Source organism: Spea bombifrons, chromosome 4 (assembly GCF_027358695.1).
Source record: "Spea bombifrons isolate aSpeBom1 chromosome 4, aSpeBom1.2.pri, whole genome shotgun sequence".
Classification (NCBI taxonomy): domain Eukaryota; kingdom Metazoa; phylum Chordata; class Amphibia; order Anura; family Pelobatidae; genus Spea; species Spea bombifrons.
The window spans coordinates 95,859,703-95,882,224 of record NC_071090.1 but is presented as its reverse complement, the minus strand read 5'-3'; the positions used below and the strand labels follow the sequence as shown (position 1 = coordinate 95,882,224).

The 22,522-nt window shown below is 38.8% G+C and overlaps 1 protein-coding gene across 2 annotated transcripts in view; it reads right to left on the bottom strand.

Moving 5' to 3' along the window:
- Positions 1-419: 419 nt before the first annotated feature.
- Positions 420-22,522, bottom strand: part of LOC128492634 (substance-P receptor) — a 95,287-nt gene continuing 73,184 nt past the window's right edge. Inside the window, exons 3-6 of one of the 2 annotated variants that reach the window (XM_053465253.1) lie at positions 10,793-10,943; positions 10,101-10,294; positions 8,542-8,594; positions 420-569 (exon numbers count right to left, since the gene is read on the bottom strand). In XM_053465253.1, coding sequence (XP_053321228.1) covers positions 433-569; positions 8,542-8,594; positions 10,101-10,294; positions 10,793-10,943 — 535 coding nt within the window. In that variant the 3' untranslated portion in view covers positions 420-432. Of the gene's footprint in view, positions 570-8,078; positions 8,595-10,100; positions 10,295-10,792; positions 10,944-22,522 lie in introns of those variants that run through there. The other variant, XM_053465252.1, reaches the window with a different exon arrangement.

Sequence of the window (22,522 nt, the reverse complement as noted above, 5' to 3'; positions counted from 1 at the left end):
GCCCACGGTTTCATCCCTCGATGGCGTGTATAAAAAAAAAATATAGAATATTCTATGGAGTCTGCAAGAGTGATAGGTGTAACATGAGTAAAAGTAAGATTGTGTGACCGTTATGATACGCCACCCTTTACAGTATAAGAGTAGGAATCTTTTTTGCTGTATGGTGCAAATGAGATTTCACATCACAATGAACTAATGGAAACCTAATGCCACAATGTATACTGTACAATAGTCCAACAGGCATCGCATCACATGTGAATGCCACTGAGCAAAATATTGTTTGTAAAATGTATTCAGTAGGACATTGGACCACTCATTACCACAAAAAAGAAACTATGCTCAAATGGTAAAATTATAAGAAAATAGTTAAAAAACTGAAATAAAAACCCATAAAATTAAATTTGTGCTTTGGCGTTCCATCCGTACATTTCCTCAGTGTGTCTCCTCCCTGACATCAAACGGGACATCATGGCTTCTAAGACTCCTCATTCGCCCGTTCACCTGGTCCATTCTCCTGGATTCCGAGGGTTTCCTTGTTCTCATATTAGCGAGCTCCTTAAGGTCTTCTCCTGTCAGGAGAATATGAGGAGCGCATCACTCCATGTCCAAAGATCTTACGGAATTGAGCGTCACTACAGCCCCATAGCTACTATTGCAACCAATTGAAAGGAATGCTTCTTAAACATGTGTAGAACAACAAAAACTACTCATAGGGTTTGGGAGCCGCGTATTGGAAGATGGTTAAATGAGAAGCTAGAAGACAAGCCAAGCTGAGGCATAGCAAGAGACGCAACGGAAAAAGTTAGACAGCAACATATTCAAACTTTTCTGGAAGGACACTGTATGAGTAAGTGTTATGGGGAAGTTGGGAGAGTAACTACATTGAGTGCATTGCTGACAATATGTAGGAATGAGGTATTAAAATAAATTGGCATTGCAAAAAAACTGGCATTGGTGCAGTGGCCACAACTTCAACCAGTAGAATGAAATCTATCTGTGTGGACTGTCAGGATGAAATCAGGATAGTTGGCAGCTATAGCAGGAGTTATTGCATAGTTATGCCATGAGTTAGGAGAAAAGGTCCAATCTTAGCAATGGTTAGTTAGGTGAGTACTTCACTGAGAAAAACTATTGGAAAGGAGGAACTATAGATGCTGCTACCAGAACGTTTCGCATGATAGTCTTTCTAAAATACATTGAAACATCTCTCAAGTCATAGTTCTGCAGTTGCTACATTGTGATGCATATCAGAGTGACATACAAAGTTACAAGACATGTTCAAGAGTTCTGTTAAAGTCTTTACACTAACATTGTTCTTACATAGTTAGTTTTATAATATTTAAAGGATTCACAAAAATATAGCTGAGAGGAAGATGCACATTTTTTTTCTTCTTATTGAGCGCCGTTCCAAAAATATAGTGAAAATATTTTTTTCATTGCTTTGATCACTATATTAACAAGAGAAAGTCTGAAGAAACAACAAGCTGTAATCTAAGAGAGCAATATTTTTATTATGGTGTGATGAGTGTATGGGAACGCTTTCCAGCTGACACAGTAAAGGAATGCAAAGATTTTTGTAATAACTATACAGTTACCTAGAATCCTCTACGTAAGCCTTAGGTCTTCTTCAACAGAAAGGACAACATCCTTGGTCAAAAATCCAAAATTGCGAGTCTCTTAAAACCTTAATATAATCTAAGAAGTAAAATAAAGATGCTAACAGAAATGAAGAGAGAATGAATGAAATGCATAAATGCAAGATCCTCATCTCTTGGAACGTCCTCAGGTTGTTCCCCCAAAGCTCTCCTGCTCCTCATGGCTGGGGAGGCAGGGTTGGCTGCACATGGTGATGGCACCAACTCCAAATGGGTGGAACTGGCATAAGAAGTCAACACAATCGCCCCCATGGAGTTCAAAAGCTACGATTATTGGAGACTATAAAGCCCTGCCAAAACGTATCTGCTTATGTTCCTGTATTACATTTGAAAAAGGGGAGCTACATACCCACCCGATGTTTCTGCCAACGTGCTTACCTTTTGTTATTACATCTCCCAGTAATTCATAAAACAACGCTTAATATTTAGATGCACATGTGTGATGGGAGTTATACCAGTGGGAAGTAGTCCACTAACACATGTGTCTGTAGTTACACGCATAGCTATACAGCTATCCTAAGATGGCGGCCACAGACTGGTAATGTGCTATCATTAGGATAATGTTGCGGAGCGTTATTTGTGTATATTATTTTCTGGCGTTTATTCTAATGTAGTTAATAGAGCGGATACGGTTTGTGTCGGTATATAACAGAATGGTAAGTAAGTGGATTTTGAGGCTTGCTGTAATAATACAAGTACTGTGTTATATCAAATAAAGTGATTATATGGGTAAGTAATAAGTTTTAATGCAAGTCCCAAAATGATTCCCTAACTGTGCGGCGTCTCCTGTTATTTAACCCCTTAATGACAAAGCCTGTACATGTACGGGCTCACAATGCATACTGTGGCCATGAGAATGTTCTTCTAGAGACGCACTACTTATACCCCAGACGCTGGAGGAAGATTTGGGGTATTGGCGGCGACAGGCCGGCTGCAGCAAAAATTCGGCCTACATTTTTCCGTCTCTAGCCTCTTTCTTACTCAGTTTTCAAAAAAAACATTTTAAGCAGACCTTTCCCAGTAACATTTCATTAGATGTTCCTATACATTATAAACAAGTATTATATAAAATATATATATAATATAAATATTTAAAATATAGGTTTTTGTGGATAATTCAGCAGAAATGTCCGAGAAAAATACCTGTTCCTGCTGGGTTTTTTGGCCCAGCTAAACTGAACTGTGACTGTGATAAAATCATAATAAAAAAAGACATTTCGCTGCAACGAATCCTATTTTGGGTCAGAAACCCAAACAGGGCCACCGTTTGTGGGCCCGGAGGGGTGGGTGTTATAGGAACTTGGGTGGGTTTACAGGTGGGGTCTTGGACAGGACTGTGGACTTACCTTCGTTCATTGCATGGCGTTAAGGCAGAACATCATATCCTGCGGCACAGCCTCAATGTGCTGCGAGAAGGGACAACGTGGGAGCTGTAATTGAGGTCCGGGGAGATCTTCTGATCTCCCTAACTGGGACATGATCCCCCATTGCCTGGAAATCAGGGCTGTCCTATGAAAAAGGGGACAGTTGGAAGGTACTGTAGTACTGTAGTTTATGGTACGTTAGACTTGTTTGTAGGAAATGGGGCCAGATACGTAGCGTCTGCATCTTTTGTTTTTAGAAAGAAAAACTGTTAGGCGACAAATGATTTTTTTTTTTTTTACTTTATGAGGTCTGGTTGCTTGGCCTGGAGGATCTTATATTATGGTATATATTCCCATGTGTCTATGAACAAGCACATTCAGGGGCTAGGGCTATGATTTACATTAAAGAGTGTGATCATCGCTCTAGAATTTCTCTTCTGTGTTCTTTAGTTATAGGTTCTGCTTTGCAGATGAAATATGACTTCCAACTGTGCACATGGAACTAGAGCAAATACCTGCCAATTTCTGACAAAGGTTTGTATAACTTGATATTTGACAGTTTATTGTGAAAAGAAATCCTATATTTTCACCTTTTTTCCCGCTGACATGCATGCAGCCGCGTTTGAGAGTTGGCTGCTAAAGCCTCGAGGCTAAATGACACATTGAGTGTAAAACTTTGAGATAGGAAAGACTAAGCAATGCATTGTACGGTACGCTTTAACTTTCCAAACGGGCTGTGTCATCTAAACAGCACTTACTGTGTGTATACAGCATATAGAATAATTTATATATGGGAACATCCCAGGGAGGGGCCCCTTCTACTCCACCTGTGAGGTTTTAGGAATTGGAGTTTACTTAGTGAGTGGAGCCAAACACTAATTCCTCCCCTACCAACATATGTAAGGCTGACCCAACTGATTCCCAGAGACTCTGGGCACAATTGGGAGAGTTCCCAGTTACTGTGTACACAACTGCAAGCGAAGGTATAGATCGAGAGGGCATTATTTTCGCATATGGTGCCACTTAAATTATGCCGTTATTCAGGGACAGGTACAGCAAAGTGTAGTAGATACCTGTCATAGATTCCCAGTGGAAGTTCACATGTAAACATAATAAGGAGATTGAATAAATCTTGGGATGTGCATAAAGCTATCCTAAAGAATAAATAAGGCAAAAGTGATTCAAATAGAGCAGACTAAGCAGACTTGGAGCTTAATCTGGAGTCGTGGGGTTTTTTACAAATCCCCAAACAGTGTGGAGTTACTTCCAGCTTCTGCTCTTCCAGTAGGTGCCTCTCTCTTACAATTGTGGCTATAAAAGCTAAAACACCTGCTTGGACACAGGTGATCTAATTCAGTATATTATTATTATTATTATTTCCTGACAAGTAGGTATTTCACTAGAAGAGAATCGTATAGACTAGATGGTGAACATTTTAAGAAAATACCCAGGTATGGTTATCGGTGAAGAATACAGATGCAAGTTAATATTGTTGTTAAATACGTATCTCTCACGAGTCTAAAATGCCAAGGAGGGGTGCTCTTGTGGTTAGAGGTGTGATTAGGGGGGCAGGCTTTACGACACATTTATGGGTCCTCTGGAGAGGCGTTTATGTAATTAAAGATATTTAAGAGAATTATGTTGCTTTATAAAATGAAAGGCCATGCTTTTCATTGGGCAGCACTCTGGCTGGGCGATAAAACGGCATAACAAATCACACCGAAAATGCTTATTCTTTTTGGCAGACTGTCAGATTCACAAGGTTAATGGGCGCTTCTGCTGGCCAATGTAAAATGCCACCATTAAAGAACTTAAAAACAAATGAAGGTGACGGTTGTAAAGGGACTTTGTTCTGTAGACTGAATTTAACCATTTGGGAACCAGAAACCGAATTATTTTGGCTAGCTAACCATGACGGTGACGCTGTAGTAAGCGAGGCTGTCTGTTTCAGCCATGCAGTGGGTTTCTCTGTGTTAAACATAATGAACAATTTGCTTAAAAATATAACTAAAAAAAGCATTAAATCCACTGCTTGGCAAGTAGAATGTATAATCATCATTAAGAGTGTAATTACATTGGGGTGGTCTAGGCAAATCTTTTTAAAGGGACATCTCAGTCATCATATGAACTTTAATACTGCTGTGTGGTCTCTTTACATTTTCATGTAGTCTGTTTTGCAAATGCATTGGAGGGGTCTGCAGAATCCCACCATAAACATTTGCCCCAGCTAAGCGCCCTGCAGGAGATGTGTTTTGGCTGAATGCATCTCCCTACACGTAGTTTACTTACCTCCACTCAGCTCCAGCGCTGGCTCAGGGAAAGTCCTGGGTGGGGGTCTGCTAAGACCCCTGTGTGGAAAGTGCTGCCATTTATTTCATTTTTATTCCAAGCAGCCAACGAGTGGTAAGAGCAATCAGATCATAGAGAAAGAGGGAAGCAGCTGCAGCAGGGCAGCCTCTTCTGTGTCAGGCGCTTTATTTCTTTTATTTTGTTTTGGGAGAATGCACATGAAAGTACTCACATTGTACTTTACATCTTGCTGATCCCATCTATAACAGATATACATTTAAGTAATTGATTTATTTCTGGGAGTTAATACATCGCATACACTGCATAGCAGAACAAATAGCTAAAGTGCCAACACTAATGCTGCAACTGATTCTGAAATAGTACAGATGGAATGACAAAGTACAGGAATTATGTATAGTAGCGGGGCAATGGAGAAGAGAGAAAATGCTATTTACTTTTTAATTTAAACCCCACGGAATTAATCTTTCAATTAAAACTGCAAGACATGACCACCCCCCCCCACACTGTCTTTGAAAAATGTGCATCATATGTCATCATCAGAATTCTCCACTACAGACAAAATTTCACGAACGAACACATTTATTTGTGAAAATACTGATTTTGTTTTGACAGTGAAAACACGTACATTGGTTTACCAAGGCAGGTCATACTCAATACACATCTACATCACAGCTCATGGAGCACAGGTTATAGATCTATACAATTGCACTGTTGGTATGACAGCATCATGAGCCTTGGGCGCTGATCTGCAACAAACAACTCGGTATTCTTTTGACCACAAGAGGTTAAAAATATGGACCAATCAGATGGTTTCTTTCTAAAAATCTACTCCGTACACAATGCAGCTTTCAATAATGGAACACTCTGATTGGCCTGAATTTGCCATAGATATATAATTACTCACAAATGTCCAAATAGCTTTACTACACTGTTCTATTTCCCCATAGACCATGGGGAGCTTGACGTAAAACAGTTACTATATACAAGCACATATGTATAGATATATATATATATATAATTCACATTCATGATAGCAGAGACCCTGTTAAAGTTGTACAAAGTTGACACGTTGGTCGTTTGAAAGTGCTTTCAAAAAGATCATCTTTGCTCCAATCACATACTTTGCGATTGATAACGAGCGCTGCATTATTATCCCTGAACAAAAATCACGTATATGAACAATGTAAACCATAAATTACCTGCAAGCGGTGGGACTTCTGTTTTTCCCCAGAATGCTCTGCTCCTAGTTTAATGGGTTCCCTTGCAATCCTAGTTGGGTTGCGTTATAAAATGAATGTTTTATATGTTTGTGTTCTGCACAGCGGGAAGTGGTAGACAGTTTCCGTTTAGTAGGCTGCTACAGCAATGCGGGGTAATGAATTTTTGAAAGGAGAACAGAAATCTTGTTTTGTACGGTGGCAACAAAAAAAATTGAATTGGATACATCCCGTCACAGTTTATTTATCTATTCCTCAAGCTAGACAAAAAATTATATGTTTTACTGCAAACTTTGCCAATTACATATGCTGGGGGCTTTCCTGGGAACCGGGTAGCCACTTGACTTTGCATGTCCCGGACCAGAAGGTGCCAGGCGTCCCCGTCCCCTGTTCTGTGAGCCATTGGCACAGCTAAGCCTCTGTCAGGCGAGGTGTGGGTATTAGCAATATTGAGGGTCCCAGCAGCTCTTATGAGTAATTCACATACAAGCATGCTGCAGTGCATTGGGGGGGGCTTAATTATTTTAGATTTTTAAAATAATGACTATAAAAAACACAAGTTCTGAAATTTCACAAAGACACGACTATTGTGAAATCAATTTATCAGCTTATCTTTCAAGGCGTAATACGATTGTTATTTTACATTTTAAAAAATATCTTTAAAATATGTTGGTTGCAAATTATGTTTTTAGATAATTCACGCGTCGTTTAATGCTTTCACTTCCAGCTTAGCCTGCAAAAGCTGAATTGGATCAACATAAAAAAAAAAATTTATATTGTCTGTGAATATGTCATAATTGTTTTTTTTTGTTTTTTTTTGCAACCTGAGGATTTTTTGATTTACATTCTAATATGGAAATTATGCCAAAGAAAATTTTCTTAGTCTCCAGGCTTCTATTTTTTTCTGCGGTGCAAATGCCTTTTGTTAATAGATTGTTTTATGGTTTTATGTGTTTGGTATCAGATTCACAGCCCCCCCCCCCCAAATCCCAATAGACTGTCGAAAATTAAATAAATAAAGTTATAGATAGATTTTTAAAACAGAGCATGTACAGCAGTTTTTAAAGGAAGGGTTGGCGACATAAATTAGCCTATTAACTCTCTGAGTTCCCGAGGAAAGAAGGTAGATATAATAGGTGTGAATACTTTGAACAAGACCATAGCCCTTAGCTATAAATATTATTTTTGTAGAAAAGCTTATCAAAAATAAACTTTTACAATATAGGGCAAATTGTACTATCATATTAGGGTTTATTATGTTCCTGGACTACTAAACACGTTGTCATCCTTTCAGTGTCCACCACTATTTTACAAATTTTACTTTCTACTAGGAATTATTTGGTCTTTGTTTTAAAAGGAGGAGGTTCGAACTACCAACCTACAACGGAGCAGTCATGGCAGGTGTGGGACATGAAAACAGTTTATAGAAACTGCCTGTTGGTTATAAGGGGCCAGTCTCACTTGGGATGTTAATAGATTACACCCGGGTGCTAAATAGGGTAGGAAGAATTGTTTACAGGTTGCTGTTACCTCTGACAAATTAGTGGTAAGGCCTTTCCATGTTGTAAACATACTCTCATTAACGGAATTACTGGACGGAAGAGTAAGGGCATAAGGATTATCAACAAAGTCTCATTCACCTAAGCCTGGATAAGGTGGAAACACTTTAAAATGGATTCCCCTCGTTTGGGGATATAAGTAGCCTAGCAAACCACAAACGGACACCAAGGACAATCCTGGTTGTGGTGGCCATTTATGAAAGGTTGTTGGAGTAAAAGCTGGAGGAGTCAGACATAGTCTTACAGACACTGCGTGAGGAACCGTTGGAGGTGAGGTCCAAGGACAGGCGTTTGCTGTTCTTCCCACTCTCCTCTGCATCCTCGTCGTTGGCATTTAGGACAGACGAAACGGTGGTTTCAATACGACTGATTTTGTACATGCTGCTCTGAGTTTGAAGGTAGCGTGTGGATTTCATTTCCAGCCCTTCATACTCACCCGCATGGATAAACGGGCACCATCGGAAAACATGCTTAAAGCCAATGCGGAACCTATGGAGACAAAAATGAAAAGTAGTGGCAATAACAGAGTACGGGTACAATGGTAGAAAGGATTTCATGAGCTGAAGTTGAAGAGAAACCAGATGCCTACCTATCGGCATGAAAAGAACAAGCTAGAAACATGGAAATACATGGAAATACAACCTGCTTGCAGCAGACACTTCTCATCTCTTGTTGCCCCAAGCAGGCCCACACTCCTCCCAATAATGCACTCCTCGTGTGACATAAATAACATTTCTTAACATTATCATCCGGCTACTGTCATGAACTGTGTCTGCGGAGGGGGACAGTATTTGGCCACTTTGTTTAATGCTCTGAATAGAACAGTTTCTCATCCACACTTTAAGTTCCTCATTGTATAGCACCAGTGCTGGAGTAAATAACATAATAAATAATACATAAAAGAACATGTACACTTCTGCCTAATACACCTAACAACACAAGCCTGGCATCTCTACTCCCAATAAGTCTCCTGCTCCTAGAGGGAAGAAACTCAGTGCTCTACACACCAGGGGTTGGATCCAGACCCGCCAAGAAATACATGCCAGGAATATAGGTTAGCGGCACTCGCGTTCACACCAAGTAAATTCCAAAGGCTTTGCTCTCATAATCATAATAGTTTCATAATTACTGAGCCAGGCACACATTATACAATAATATGAATTACTAATTAAAATACAATATTACAGATATTGCTAGACAATATTTATTTATAGATAAACTCATTCATCAGCTGCTATTATTATGAATTGGCTTTTATAGTGCTTTTATGGACATGTTTACACAGTGCTTTATTAATAATTCATTAATGGTTAATCGCTGTTAATTGGTGTTTTATCTGTTTATTTTATTTTTTATTGAGTGTTGTATTATGAATTATCACTAGCTATTGTGTATATGGATTATATATTTATCGATTCAGTGACTTATTATTTATAACAACTGGTTATCATGTATAGGTATTGTGTTAGTGAGGGATCCATTAGATGCATTTTCATATATACATGTATTGATTTTGTTTTTATATACTCAGTTGTTTTTATTCGTTTTAACTATTTAATTATATATTCTTTTGATAATTTGTGTTGGATTTATTTGCATTCAAGGAAATTTAACACAGCTGTAATAGTAACTTTTTTTCTTAGTAGAGAGAGTTTTACTTTTGCACTCCATATTATTGTTCACTTAACTCTTTGTTTCATTTAATCCCATTGATAAAAGTTAATATGGATACTTTACACCTGTTTAATTCATCTATAATTATGCACATACCCATGACTTAATTATAAATCTATTTCAATGCTTATCAGACTGTTAAGCTTATGAATAAGCACCTAGTACCAAACACATCAAGCGTGTCTAGCGATATATCCTTTTTTATGAAGACTATTATTATTATCACAGCAAAGTCTATGGAGTTCATTTGATGGGAGTGAAGTTGAGTGCTGCTAACCTACATTTCTGGTCTGCAACAACACAAGGCTTGTCTTCACTCACCTGTCATTCAGACAACAGTAGATGATGGGGTTATACATGGTGGAGCTCATCGCCAACCACATGATGGCCAGGTATAGCTGCTGGTAGAATTTTTGGTCGCTTTCGGGAAGGAAGATCTGAAGCAGGAAGTAGATATGATATGGGAGCCAGCAGATCGCAAATGTGCAAACTACAACGATCATCATTTTCACCACCTGCAGGACACAGAAGTTAAAGGTGTGTGCTTTCAATTCATACATTTCTGAGCAGGTATGGAGTCTGTCTGATTTACGTTACAGAAACTCATGCTAATGTAGCTTCCATTTAGAAGATAGCTCTTAATGACTTTGGCTGTATATTTTGGGTTGTCGTCATGCTGCAGGATAAATTTGGGGCTTTTGAAGACAAAGGGTGGTGACACAAAATATTGATTTGATTTAGATTTTACTAATTACTTTACATTTTGTTAAATGATAAAAATAAACTATTAACATGCCTATTATTTAAATCATTCTTAGTTTACTTTTGCACAGTGCTGTTAGCCATAGTCGATTAAGGTACCATGAACACACAATAATGAATTGTAATAATGAACACCCCTGGGAATGGCATAGTGTTTTACTATTTCTATTGGTATATGGAATACTCAGACATGGCTTGGATGGCTATACGCCATCTTGTGAATGGCCTATTTGTCAGCATGTTGCACTTACCTTACGCTTTGCCACCACCTGCTCATGGTAGCGATCTGAGGAGTCTCCTGGGATCTCGCTGGCCCAAAGGGTTAATCCGATGAATGTGTACGCACAGCCTATTACCAGCAGGGGCAGGAAGTAGATGAGGCCAAAGACTGACACTTGGTACCTGGAAGAGGAGAAGCATTACAGTACTATCAATAATGCATTATCACCGTCTAAATTATGTTTTTATCTGTCTTATAGATATCTGCTCTATCAGGTTATTCTCACAAAATGAATGCATATTGAATGAAAATAAAAATAATACATAGACAACCACAAAAATCAGTGTTCATTTACTTCACCTGTCATAAGCTAAAGGGCATACAGTAGTGTGAACATCTCTGTCACAAGTTAAAATATTATGATAAAGTAAGAGATAGGGTTGCATATAATTATAGTTGTATAGTGAGGTTGATTCTTATAGTCGCAGCATTGGTTCCTTTTTTCAATTGTTAATTTTATACATTTTCACAGCCAGCAATGTGCCAGGCTGCCCGGCTATTGCAATGCAAAGTGCGTAAGATAGAGCTATACCAGATCCCTGGTGCTTCGTGCTACCACTGGATAGAAGGGCTCAGTAGCTTCATCACCCCTCGGTGTCTCCATATTACCTTGTACCTGAGGTCACATTTCCTTCTGAGGTGGAGAGTTGGGATATGATCCCATATTCTAGTGCTCAGTAGAGAGGATGGTGGCCAAGGAGGTGAGCCCTAGGGGCCTACTTGACTTAAAAATGTTGCTGTGCCCAGGGTACACACAAATCCTGAAATGGCAGTGGGCAACTAAAAGAGTTAGAGGAGTATTTACTACAATGAGAAGATGTATAAATCCCATACATTAACTATGCTTTATACAGGGAAACTCGCCTCCGAGAGGCTGATCCCATATAGAAACATAATCTGTCGATATTAACAAATTTTATCTTCTGTAAGGTGAATCAGCTTTACAATGCTATATATAGAGTATAGTGCAATTGATAAGCTGAAATGATGAACTTGGCTGCAAACTCCTAGGGAATAATGCATAACAGCGAAACCGGTTGAGTTTTAGAATCTATAATAATTTTATGTATAATAATTTTAAAAAGTATGCTAAAATAATATTATTATTTACTATATACTATAGAATATTTGTTTTTTCATGCCTAAACTTTGTTCCTAACAATCTCTTCATAAACTAACATTGAACTTAATTTGTGTATAAACTCCAGTGCTTAAATGGTTAAATAGTTTTTATTCTATAGTTGGTAGTTACACAAATTTTAGCAACTTTTTGATCAAGATATGTTCCTCAAACATCTCCTAGTAGAGCATGAAGAAGAACTCTTGACCAAAACTTCCCTTTGTTTTATTACCCTGAATTGTGGAAGAAATAAGCTTTTTGATGAACTTTGCAACGTCCAACTTTGCTGTGTCCACTGGATCTACTGTAGATCCTCTTTACTTAGATACGGTATTTTGCAATAACTTTTGGATATTTTTACAAGCTGTAGTGACCTCACAGACAAAATGTTCTGTATAAAATTACCTTGATGCTTATCAGCTAATGAGCTGCTGTCAAAGAAACATTCCAAAGAATGTTGGACGTTTTTGAGAAAGAATTCTAGTCTCCCCCAACTGTCTCCACTGTATCTGAAACAGCCACTGGAATTGTTTGAGAGGTTTTCATGGTGAATTTAAACATTTACTGAACTGCTATCCCACAGTTTCCATGAGAAGCCTTTGGCTTGAGAACTGATGATGCATACACGCAGGAGGTCTCAGGTAGCTGCCAGACTTATCACGGCCCTCAAACATTATTACAACAGTTTGTAGAAATGTATATAAAACTGATATGAATTCCTAAAACGCTGCAGGCAGCTCTCTAGACGTCAGACTTATTTACATAACATTAGTACCCATTTAAGTATACCCAGAACCAAAAGTGTTTAGAAAAGAATATCTTTTGCATAAATGTATTTTATATATAGAGCGGTTGATGCACAAATCTTAAACAGGTATTTTAAAAGAGCCGGCTCAAACCCGTATTTAGTAAATTGAAATTAATGTAAACTGTCCAAAATATTTTTCTTCCCAGTAAAATCAATTCTAAGAGATGCTGTGATACAGAAATCCAAGAAACAGGCTTTTATGAGTAGACAGTTTGTCTTTAACTACCATTCTACCTTGGATAGAAATCACTCCTCTCCCTATTGTCCACTGTCCCCTGCTGTGAACTAGCGCATGAGGCCAAGTTTTAAGAACATACCAACCACAAGGCATGTGTCACAATCAAACATTAACTGTTTCTCACTGACATTCTTGTGCTCAAAATATTTAGTTCCAGAACATGGCACTGGCATCCAGAAAAACAGTGTTGTTCTATCAAATATGTTTTTTTGGTAAGTTTTGTAAAGGGGTATGGGGGGGCATTCATGCCACTTCATAGAACGACAGTGAAACCTCACCTAGTGTATTATGTACAGTGCTGGAGACCACATCTCATGGGTGATATAGGAATTCTTTAGAATTTAAAGAGAAAGGACATGATAGAACTATTTAAATACATAGATTCAACAAAGTGCAAGAGATAAGTACATTTAAAATATTGGGAAGTATGTTTCTTCACTGAAAGGGTAGAAGCAGGAGCCTCACCTAGCGGGGACACGTCATGTTACCCCCATTCACACAGAAAAAGGAGGGCCTACATGAGGGAGGAGGAGGAAGAGTACATTTGTTTAATTGTTTGGAGTTAAAGTGAATGTGTGTATGTGTTGGAGATTGTGTGCATGCTTAAGTATATGGTGGTAGAATGAGTGTGCGTAAGGGTATGGTGGTCGAGTGTCAGGCGTAAGCCAAAGGTTAGTGGTGCGATGGAGCTTAGAGAGATGTGTATGTGCACGGTGTTAGGGCTAGTTTGCGCGTTAGTGTGCACGTGGCTTAGTTGAGGGGGAAACAGAATAAATAGTGCACTCAGGCACCACTAACCCTAGACTCACCCCTAAGTTAGCAGGAATCTCTCTTAAATACAGTGATTGCATGGGGCAGGTATATTGGAACACAAGACATGATGAAGGACAGGTAAGATTTGGATTTTACTCAAAAAAGGCAAACAATACAGTTTTCTTTGCAGTCAAATAATTTCAACAGGACTGCCTTCAGACTCTGAAGTACATGGCAAAGACAGAGACAAGTGGGGCTCCCACCCTTCCTCATGGTTTGTGAATCAGTGAGAGAAGGAGAGAACTAGACTATGATGTCATTTCAATCCCTTACTTCAGAGATACAGAGAATAGGAGAATGAAGGAATAAGTAGGAGCCCCTCTTAAGTGCAAGGTCTGAGCTTTCCCCTGCTTAAAGACATCCCTGCCTTTCAATACTCTAGAAATTCATCCTTCAAATGTCAGATTGCAAGACTCAGTCCTATATCTTTATGTTCTGTCACCATTGCTTGTTCAGCCAAGAGCAACGAATGGCATCCCAGATGGGAAACACGTTACCCTGGACAGTATGAAAACTTTGAGCTATACAGTCTGAACCTCTCTGTTTAAGTACTGGTGCCCTTAACTAAATGCCAAAACACACATCCAACATAAAAAATCAGATCTTCAGATTGTCTTTACTTATGTTTTTATACCTTTGCATCATTTCTCGTTACATAAAACTGCATTATTGCAAAGGGAACACATGGTAATAACCAAGAATAACTTAGGATTCCCATCATTGATTTTATACATCCCATACACAACCCATATACATGTGCTGGTCAGGAACTTGTGAAAGATACATATGCCCCCCCCCCCCAAAAAAAAGAACAATATGGAAACCCTAACAACCATTAAAAAGGCAGTTCCATATTTTTAAGAAGATCATATTTAAATACAGCCTTAAATATACGTATATAGCATATACAATTTTGAGATAACTAAATATTTTAAATTCTGCTCATATATATTCAAATTCTTGTTAAAAAACAATAAAATGTTTGGGCGTTGTCGAGCAGAAGAGTTGTTGACATTCAGTGGCTGGTACTGGCAGAAATAGCGTGTTGGTGCTTAACTATTATACCTGTTCATGATGGATTTGTTCCTTCGCTTGAATTGCCACAGTTGGATTGGACCGTTTGCGGTTGAACGATAAAATCCCCTAACAGGTAGTAGCTATTTCCTGGGTTATTTCTCTGGGGTGTTTATAGTCTGCAGTCTACTAATGAAATTGCACAAGTTCTGTGTTCTATGGTCTCTGGGATTTTTGATTTGCACCCCCCTCTGGATGAATACGTTCTGACAGTACCAAATGGAAAATAAGTCACATTCTGCCATTTCTGTAGCTGGAACCCGAGACACAACAAACGTAATTAACCAGTTAAATGGCAGAACTGTGAAACATGACCTGGAAAGGGAATAGATTGTTCCAGCGGTACGAGGTAAATTCTAATTCTTAAGTGTGCTATAGACTTATTGGATGTGTGAATAGAATAGCAGACTCATTTATCTTTAGTTATTCATCTATAACTCGCTACAGTGTTTCCTGATCCTCACATAGAATGAGAGGTATGGCGCTACCATATAAGCATGTTAAGCGGTTGCTTAGCACAGATTTCTCTTAAATTTATACTATTATAGTGCATCGTGTTTGTTAATAAATTTGAGATCATAAGCATCATGTTTCTTCATCTATGTATACTTTCCCATTTTCACCATTTGTTCATTGTTCTCTTCAAATCTTTTTGGTTAGTAGCCCTAAAAAGCATACAGCCACCCCCGCACAGTGTGGAAATTTCAGGGATATATCTGCTTTAGCAAAATGAGACGCTGATCCTTCTATGAAAGTGAGCTAGTACTAAGCCGCCCCAAAAAACACCACAGCATTGAACATCGTCGGAATGACATTCAAAACACTGCTCTGGTACCTGGAATATTGACATTAAAAAGTGTCTGTTGGGGATGTGTGGCTTCTCTATTTTTTCCTTTTTATTTTTTTTTTTTTAGCATACTCACCCTAAGGCCCCCAAACCATTTACTACCCTCTCAACCGTGCTTGTCGCCCCAACCAGAAGTGCCACCGTCCTGAAGCTGCAGTTTCAAAGCAGGCATTTCAGCATCAGAAATGTGGTACTGCTGGACGTGACGCTCCTGGTATATTAACAGGGAAGAGTCTGTGTCTTTACAATGTTGTTCTGCGAAGTGTACCTCAGGCTAACGTGACCTGTGGAATAAAATTACCACTGAACATTTAAAGTCAGGATCGCTCCTTTTAGATGGTCTCTAATTAGAATCTGTTCCCTTGGTTAGTTGTAGGGGTAACATCAGATTCTACTCCGATCTAGACATCCAGCTGTAATACTCATTACAGCTCAAAATATAAGCAAAAATAATAAAAATAAAATCAATGACTAAACATACATCCACCTTCATATTCCTAAAATAAAGACAGATTTCCAATATAGTTCCAATTCATTCCGTCTCTGTTTTGGACCAAGGACCATTCCCTTCCTGACAGTTGTTTCTCTTGTAATCGAGTAACCGGCTTCCCATAAATGAAGTCTCTCCTCGAAGCTGGTTGTAACATTTATTTTCTCGTTATTACTAGTGATTAGTATTCTGAGTAACAAAAAGATAGATTAAACGGTTTAGGAAGAGGTCCCATGGCCTTATGTAGGAAATGTATCTTATTTATTTTTAAAAATAATAAAAGAACACTCTCCATTCTATTATTTTGCATTATACCCAAGGATATTTATCCACTGTGCTCCCACCTGATACGTGCCTGCCAACCTAAAGTAACCTATATATATATTGCACAGGTAAATACATTGGATCAACAAGATTTTGGAAACAATTACACCTTTTTTGGAAAAGCAGAGTAGTGGATTTATGTTTATTAGGAAAAAAGTTCCTACATTTTAGGAAAATGAAACGCCTTCTCATCTGCAAGCTGTGCTGGAGAGACGCTAAACCTCGTACACATTATCGGATTAGTCGAAGCTTATAGTAATTAACCAAGGGGACAAATTAACTATAATTCCGGCTGTTTCTTCAAAAAGAGGGGAGGGCATTTAATAAGATGGAAAACTCATTTACGTGGCTATTTTACCCTATTTCCAATACCATTCTATGTCACAAATGCACTGCAGTAATGTCTCGTTGATACAAGTGATCCACTTGGCAAAGAATTTATACAGTTACTTGTAAATGTATTAATCAAAAGTGGCTATTTTATGAATTCTGAAATTCTAGACTCCCTTCTGTAAATGATTACGGTCAGGATGTATCTGTAAAGAATTAAAATGTGAGTTGCATATTTTAAAGCTGAAAGGTTTGAGTTACCTTTCAGTTCAATAATTTACGTCTTTGGAAAGACTCCTGATGTGAATGTAAACTTTAAACCTTAAATATATGTAGCATTCTTTTTAACGGTAGACATTTTGGCGCAGATCTCAATTTTCATATATGCGTTGTAATATGTGTGGTAGACTTGTCTGACCTTAAGTCAACTTGGTCTGGGTCCAGCATAGGGCAACAACCCCACATCAATCCCTCGCAGTAAATAAACAGTTTAAATTTTTTTGTGTTAAAAAAGTCCACATTCTTTGAATTCTAAGGTTTTACATTTCAGGAGATAATAACACTAATCTGTTCCTTAGCAGGTCTAAAATTAGGTAAATACAACATCAGATGAACAACAAGACATGGCATATTACACCGTGTCATGATTTATTCAACAAAACTAGCCAAGTTAGAATGGTGTCCGCTGATTGGTCAGTGTGAAAAGTAAATAAAAAAAACACCACAGGCTGTTGGATCCATCAATCCCAGCAGTAACCAATAAGACTGTCCACTGTCCCTCTACTTCATGCCAGGATTGCATTGGCTATCGCTATCCATCAATCACTTATTCTTTACTCACAATCACACAGTCCATGTCGAAAGAGTACCAAAACAGCTTGTGATGGCGGCAACACAAATACAAGGATATGAATATACACACACATTATATATATATATCTTCAAAATACTGGAAAAAAATACTGTAAACTAAGAATGCTTTCAAAATAGATATGTTAATAGTTAATTTTTAACTTTTAACAAAATGCAACGTGGGTGAACAGAAGAAAAATCTAAATCTAATCAATATTTGGTACACTTGCACAAAGTGGAAGACTGTAGACAGAGTGGTTGGCCAAGAAAACTTATTAGCACACATCATGCTTACTTCCTTTTGCAATTGGAAGATGTCCAGCAGTGCCATCAGCTCAGCAGAAAACAGTGGGACCTTGGTACAGCCATCTACTGTCCGGAGAAGTCTGCTCAGAAGTGGTCTTCATGGAAGACTTGTGGACAAAAAGCCATACCTTTCCAATTTCTTCTGCAGCATGACATTGACCCCAAATATACCGTCAAAGTCATTAAGAACTATTTTCAGCAAAAATAAGAAGAATAATTCCATAGAGCCCTGATCTCAACATCATTGAGTCTGGGATTACATGAAGGGAGAGAAGCAACTGGGGCTGCATAAATCTACAGAAGAACTGTGGTTAGTTCTCCAAGATGTTTGGAACAACCTACCTGCCAAGTTCCTTAAAAAACTGTGTGCGAGTGTAATTAGAAGAACGTATGTTGTTTAAGGCAAAGGGTGGTTGCACAAAATATTGATTTGATTAAATGTTCTCTTCTGTTTAACTCACTCATCTTGACTTTCTGCATAAATATACTTTCCGAATAGGCACAATTTCAGTAAAGGAAACTGGTTAATTGAGCCATATTCAGATACAGAACCCAAACTTTTAAACTAAATATCTCCAAGCACACGGAATAGATTGTTGTAATAAATTAGGTAATTCTTCAATGTGAAAGTGATAGTTTCTCTTTATGTCCTTAACCTGTGAACTTCCATAAAGTTAGATGTTCTCCTGGAAGGTTTGAACAAGGTAGTGTATTGTTTACAACTACATTTAGAGATAAGGACTTATGTTTGTAATGGAGACTGAGATAAGATAAAAACCTGCATAACCTGCATATATATGTTGAATAGAAAACAATTTACTACTATTAAAGGAGAAATGTATCCTTGAGCATAAAATATAGTGTTGCACATAGTAATGTAGATTAGCACTGAGAAAATCTTGGTTTTATTTCATTTTGCTCTTTATCTGGAGACTTAACAGCTACCATTATTGTCAGTCTTGGGATATTTTGGTTGACTGTCCCTGCTCACACACCACACTGAGCTTATTCTTTATGGCAATGCTAATGGAGTCCTACTGATACAATTAAATTCTTTCTTTAGTCAAAGTGTCAGGCTACGTGATTAGGAATGAACCATTTTATTTCTTACCACAGGAGTTGGGGTATATTTAATTTAAAATATAAAATGTTACTAAGGTTTTATGACATATAAGTAGGGTCCTTCTCCTCCAGTGCTGGGCAAATCATCTCTGAGCCATACATAGTCTTCCTGGTCCCTGGGATTTGTCAGGGCCTGTTCTATTGTAAATATAGTTGCCACAATGGCCATTTGGAACCTGAAACCTCTGAACTGTTCATCAGTCTGACATTTCCTTCCCTCACATTTTGCATTTTACTGGTGAACACTTTCAGACTGACCTTAGCATGTAGAATTCAGAGGTTTTAAATGCCGGAGGTAACAACTTTAATTATAAGAGCAGCGGAATATACATCTTAAGAGAAGAAAAATAATACTGATGCAACTCTCTTTTTTTTCATTTTCCAAATGTAATTGGAGGTAAAAATCTATGTGTTGTTGTCTTTGCCTCCGGCTTACACAACACATTTAGAAACTGAGAAATAGCTCCACTCGGAAGCAGATTTGCAGTCGCTCACAGCTCTCTCCAACGCATGCAGGATAAACTCTTCACGGATCATTATATGTGGCTCACAAAGGCTGATCCGGACTCCTCCAGCGTCACATAATCGACAATTAATCTACCTAAAGAAAAGGGATTCTGGGTGTCCTATCTCAGTTTCTTACAAAGCATACAAATTATTTTTAAATGAAAACTTAAAACATTAACCCCTTAATAACCCATGACAAAAAAGAATGATATAGCTGCTCATTAATAATACAAAAGGCATTAATCGTCGAAAGGTAAAGACAAGACTGAGAAAAGGACCAACTGGAATGATTAGATATCATTAACTCTCACCACAGCATTAACCCCTTAGATACCCTAGCAAGCTTCCGCCCAGGAAGTGACAAGACATAGTAACACCACCAGAACTGAATACAAACAACAAGAGGTAAGGCGACAAACAAAATGGCTCAAGTCCTTAAATAACGTTTGAATAACTCTACTCCCACAACTCAAACAATGTACCCTAGGCCTAGCCCTACTCAGCATCCCTATCAGGGCCCACTCTGACCCCCATTTTTTGTGTGTCCCTGAGTATCACCTCATTTATCACGAGACCCTGAAAAACCAGAACATTCTGTAAATATCCCCAAATATCTGCTAGATGAACCTATATTTCTGAACTCTCGGTGGATACAGGTTCTATGTAAACACCAAAGAGGGATTAGAAAGATAAAACATAAAAATATGTCACAACCATCTTTAAGAACACACATTGTGCAATTTTATTGTAAAAGCTTTTATAATAAGTATAGATATAATTTACTTAGTAACAGCCCTGAGACCATGCTGTAATGCTTTGCCAGGCAAGATTATTCATTTAGTGTCCTGCTTCTTAAGAAAACAGATGATAATTGTATCCTCTTGCATAGGTTGTAGTACCTGGATTTACTTTTCTCAAAGTCTTACATTAAAATAATACTAAATTTAAATGTCATAAAAGCATAAACCATTCTTAATGTATTGTCTATAATAAGTCACCATCAAACACATTCTTTTATTAAACATGACCCATAATTGGGGATTATTCTAGCTCTGTGCCCGAATAATCTGAATTTTATTAAAGACAGGAGGCGAATATTTTGCATATCTTCCTTTACTTAAACCTCACAGCAGCAAAGGAGAAAAAACAATGTAAACAAATAACCAATCAGAGACAGTCCTAGTATATATAAGTCCCATTCAGCAAGACTGCCTCCTCTTCCTTTGGTATGGAACCGAACGCAGAAGATGAAACTTGAAACTGGAACGAGGAGATCATAGAGAAAAAACCACAGAGGAAACTTCAGTCCAAGCCTGACCATCCACAACTGGAATTCCTGGACACAGGTCTTCCGGACGCACCACAGCAGAGAACGGATTACGCTGAAACAGAGAGAAAAACCATAACAGTATCTGGAGATGGGACCGCATGTAAAATATACAATCATAAGCGCGGTACAATCTTAAAATCTCTAAAAATAAATTAAATATAAATTCTACACATAATAGACAAAAAACACCAGAAAAGGAGTTCTAAGATAAAACATTCCGGGTCAGGGAAAGATGGGTGGGAAAAATATTCGCCTCCTGTCTTTAATAAAATTCAGATTATTCGGGCACAGAGCTAGAATAATCCCCAATTTTATAGCGTGACAGGAGGCTCATATTTTGCATTTTTAACGCTTAGAAAAAAGAGAATCCGCCGCATGATCAACTGGGTGACAATAGAAACGACGAAAGGTAGATTCCCTGGACCAATCGGCCGCACGCATGATATCTTGCAACGAACTGCCCATCTGGAAAGCTTGAGCGGCTGCGGCACCTCTAACCGAATGAGCACCAAACAGAGGGTCCACTCCTGCGAGAGAGAGAACCCAACGGATCCACCGTGCTAAGGTGGGCGAAGAGACCGGGCGATACGGACTTGCATAAGAAATTAACAGTTGGGGTGCCCTAAAAACTCTGTGAACTGCAGTTCTATCAAGATAAGCTTGAAGACAACGAACAACACAGAGAAGGGGTTCCGAAGGGAAAAAAGGGTAAGAGACGGAACTCGAAAGTGATTTAGTACGACGCGAAATTTGAAAACAAACGCCATCCGGAGAAAAAGTCAACGAATTAAAATCCAACGCCCGGACATCGGAAACTCTGCGAAATGAAACCAAACACAAAAGAGTGGTAAGTTTAGCGGATAAGTGCCGCATCGAAAGTTCCGAATTATCCGCCCAGGACTTGAACAAGTTTAGCACTAGGGAGACGTCCCAGAAATGGGAATACCGAGGAGCAGGGGGTCTAGAAAGACGCATCCCTCGCAAAAGACGGCAAATCAAGGGGTCCCTACCGATCGGAAGACCTGATATGGGAACGTGAGCAGCCGAGATGGCAGAGCGGGTCACGTTGATGGTACGGTACGATTTTCCTTGGGAAAAAAGTGCCGACAAAAAGTTGATAACGTCCGTCACAGGGGCTGTAAAGGGATCACCTTGTTGAGCCATACACCAGCTACTCCACTTGTTCCAAGCGGAGGAGTAGGCGCGTCTAGTACCGGGAGCCCAGGATTCGCGGAGTAGGTCTCTAGCTGAGTCTGATAGGCCTGGTAGATTCCAGGAGCCCCTGAAATCGACCATGCCACCAGAGAAAGACGATGATCGACCACCAGAGGGTGTGGGGAGTCCTCCGGGTCTCGAAGGAGAAAAGTACTCCACGGAAGGATGAGGGGATCCCTGTAGGACATTTCCAAGAGAGCCGGGAACCAGGGTTGAGCTGGCCACAGGGGCGAAACTAACACAAGGGAAATCACCTGTCGTCGCACTTGGTGGATCACGCGAGAGAGCATTGAAAAGGGAGGGAACGCATAAGAACCCGTCTGAG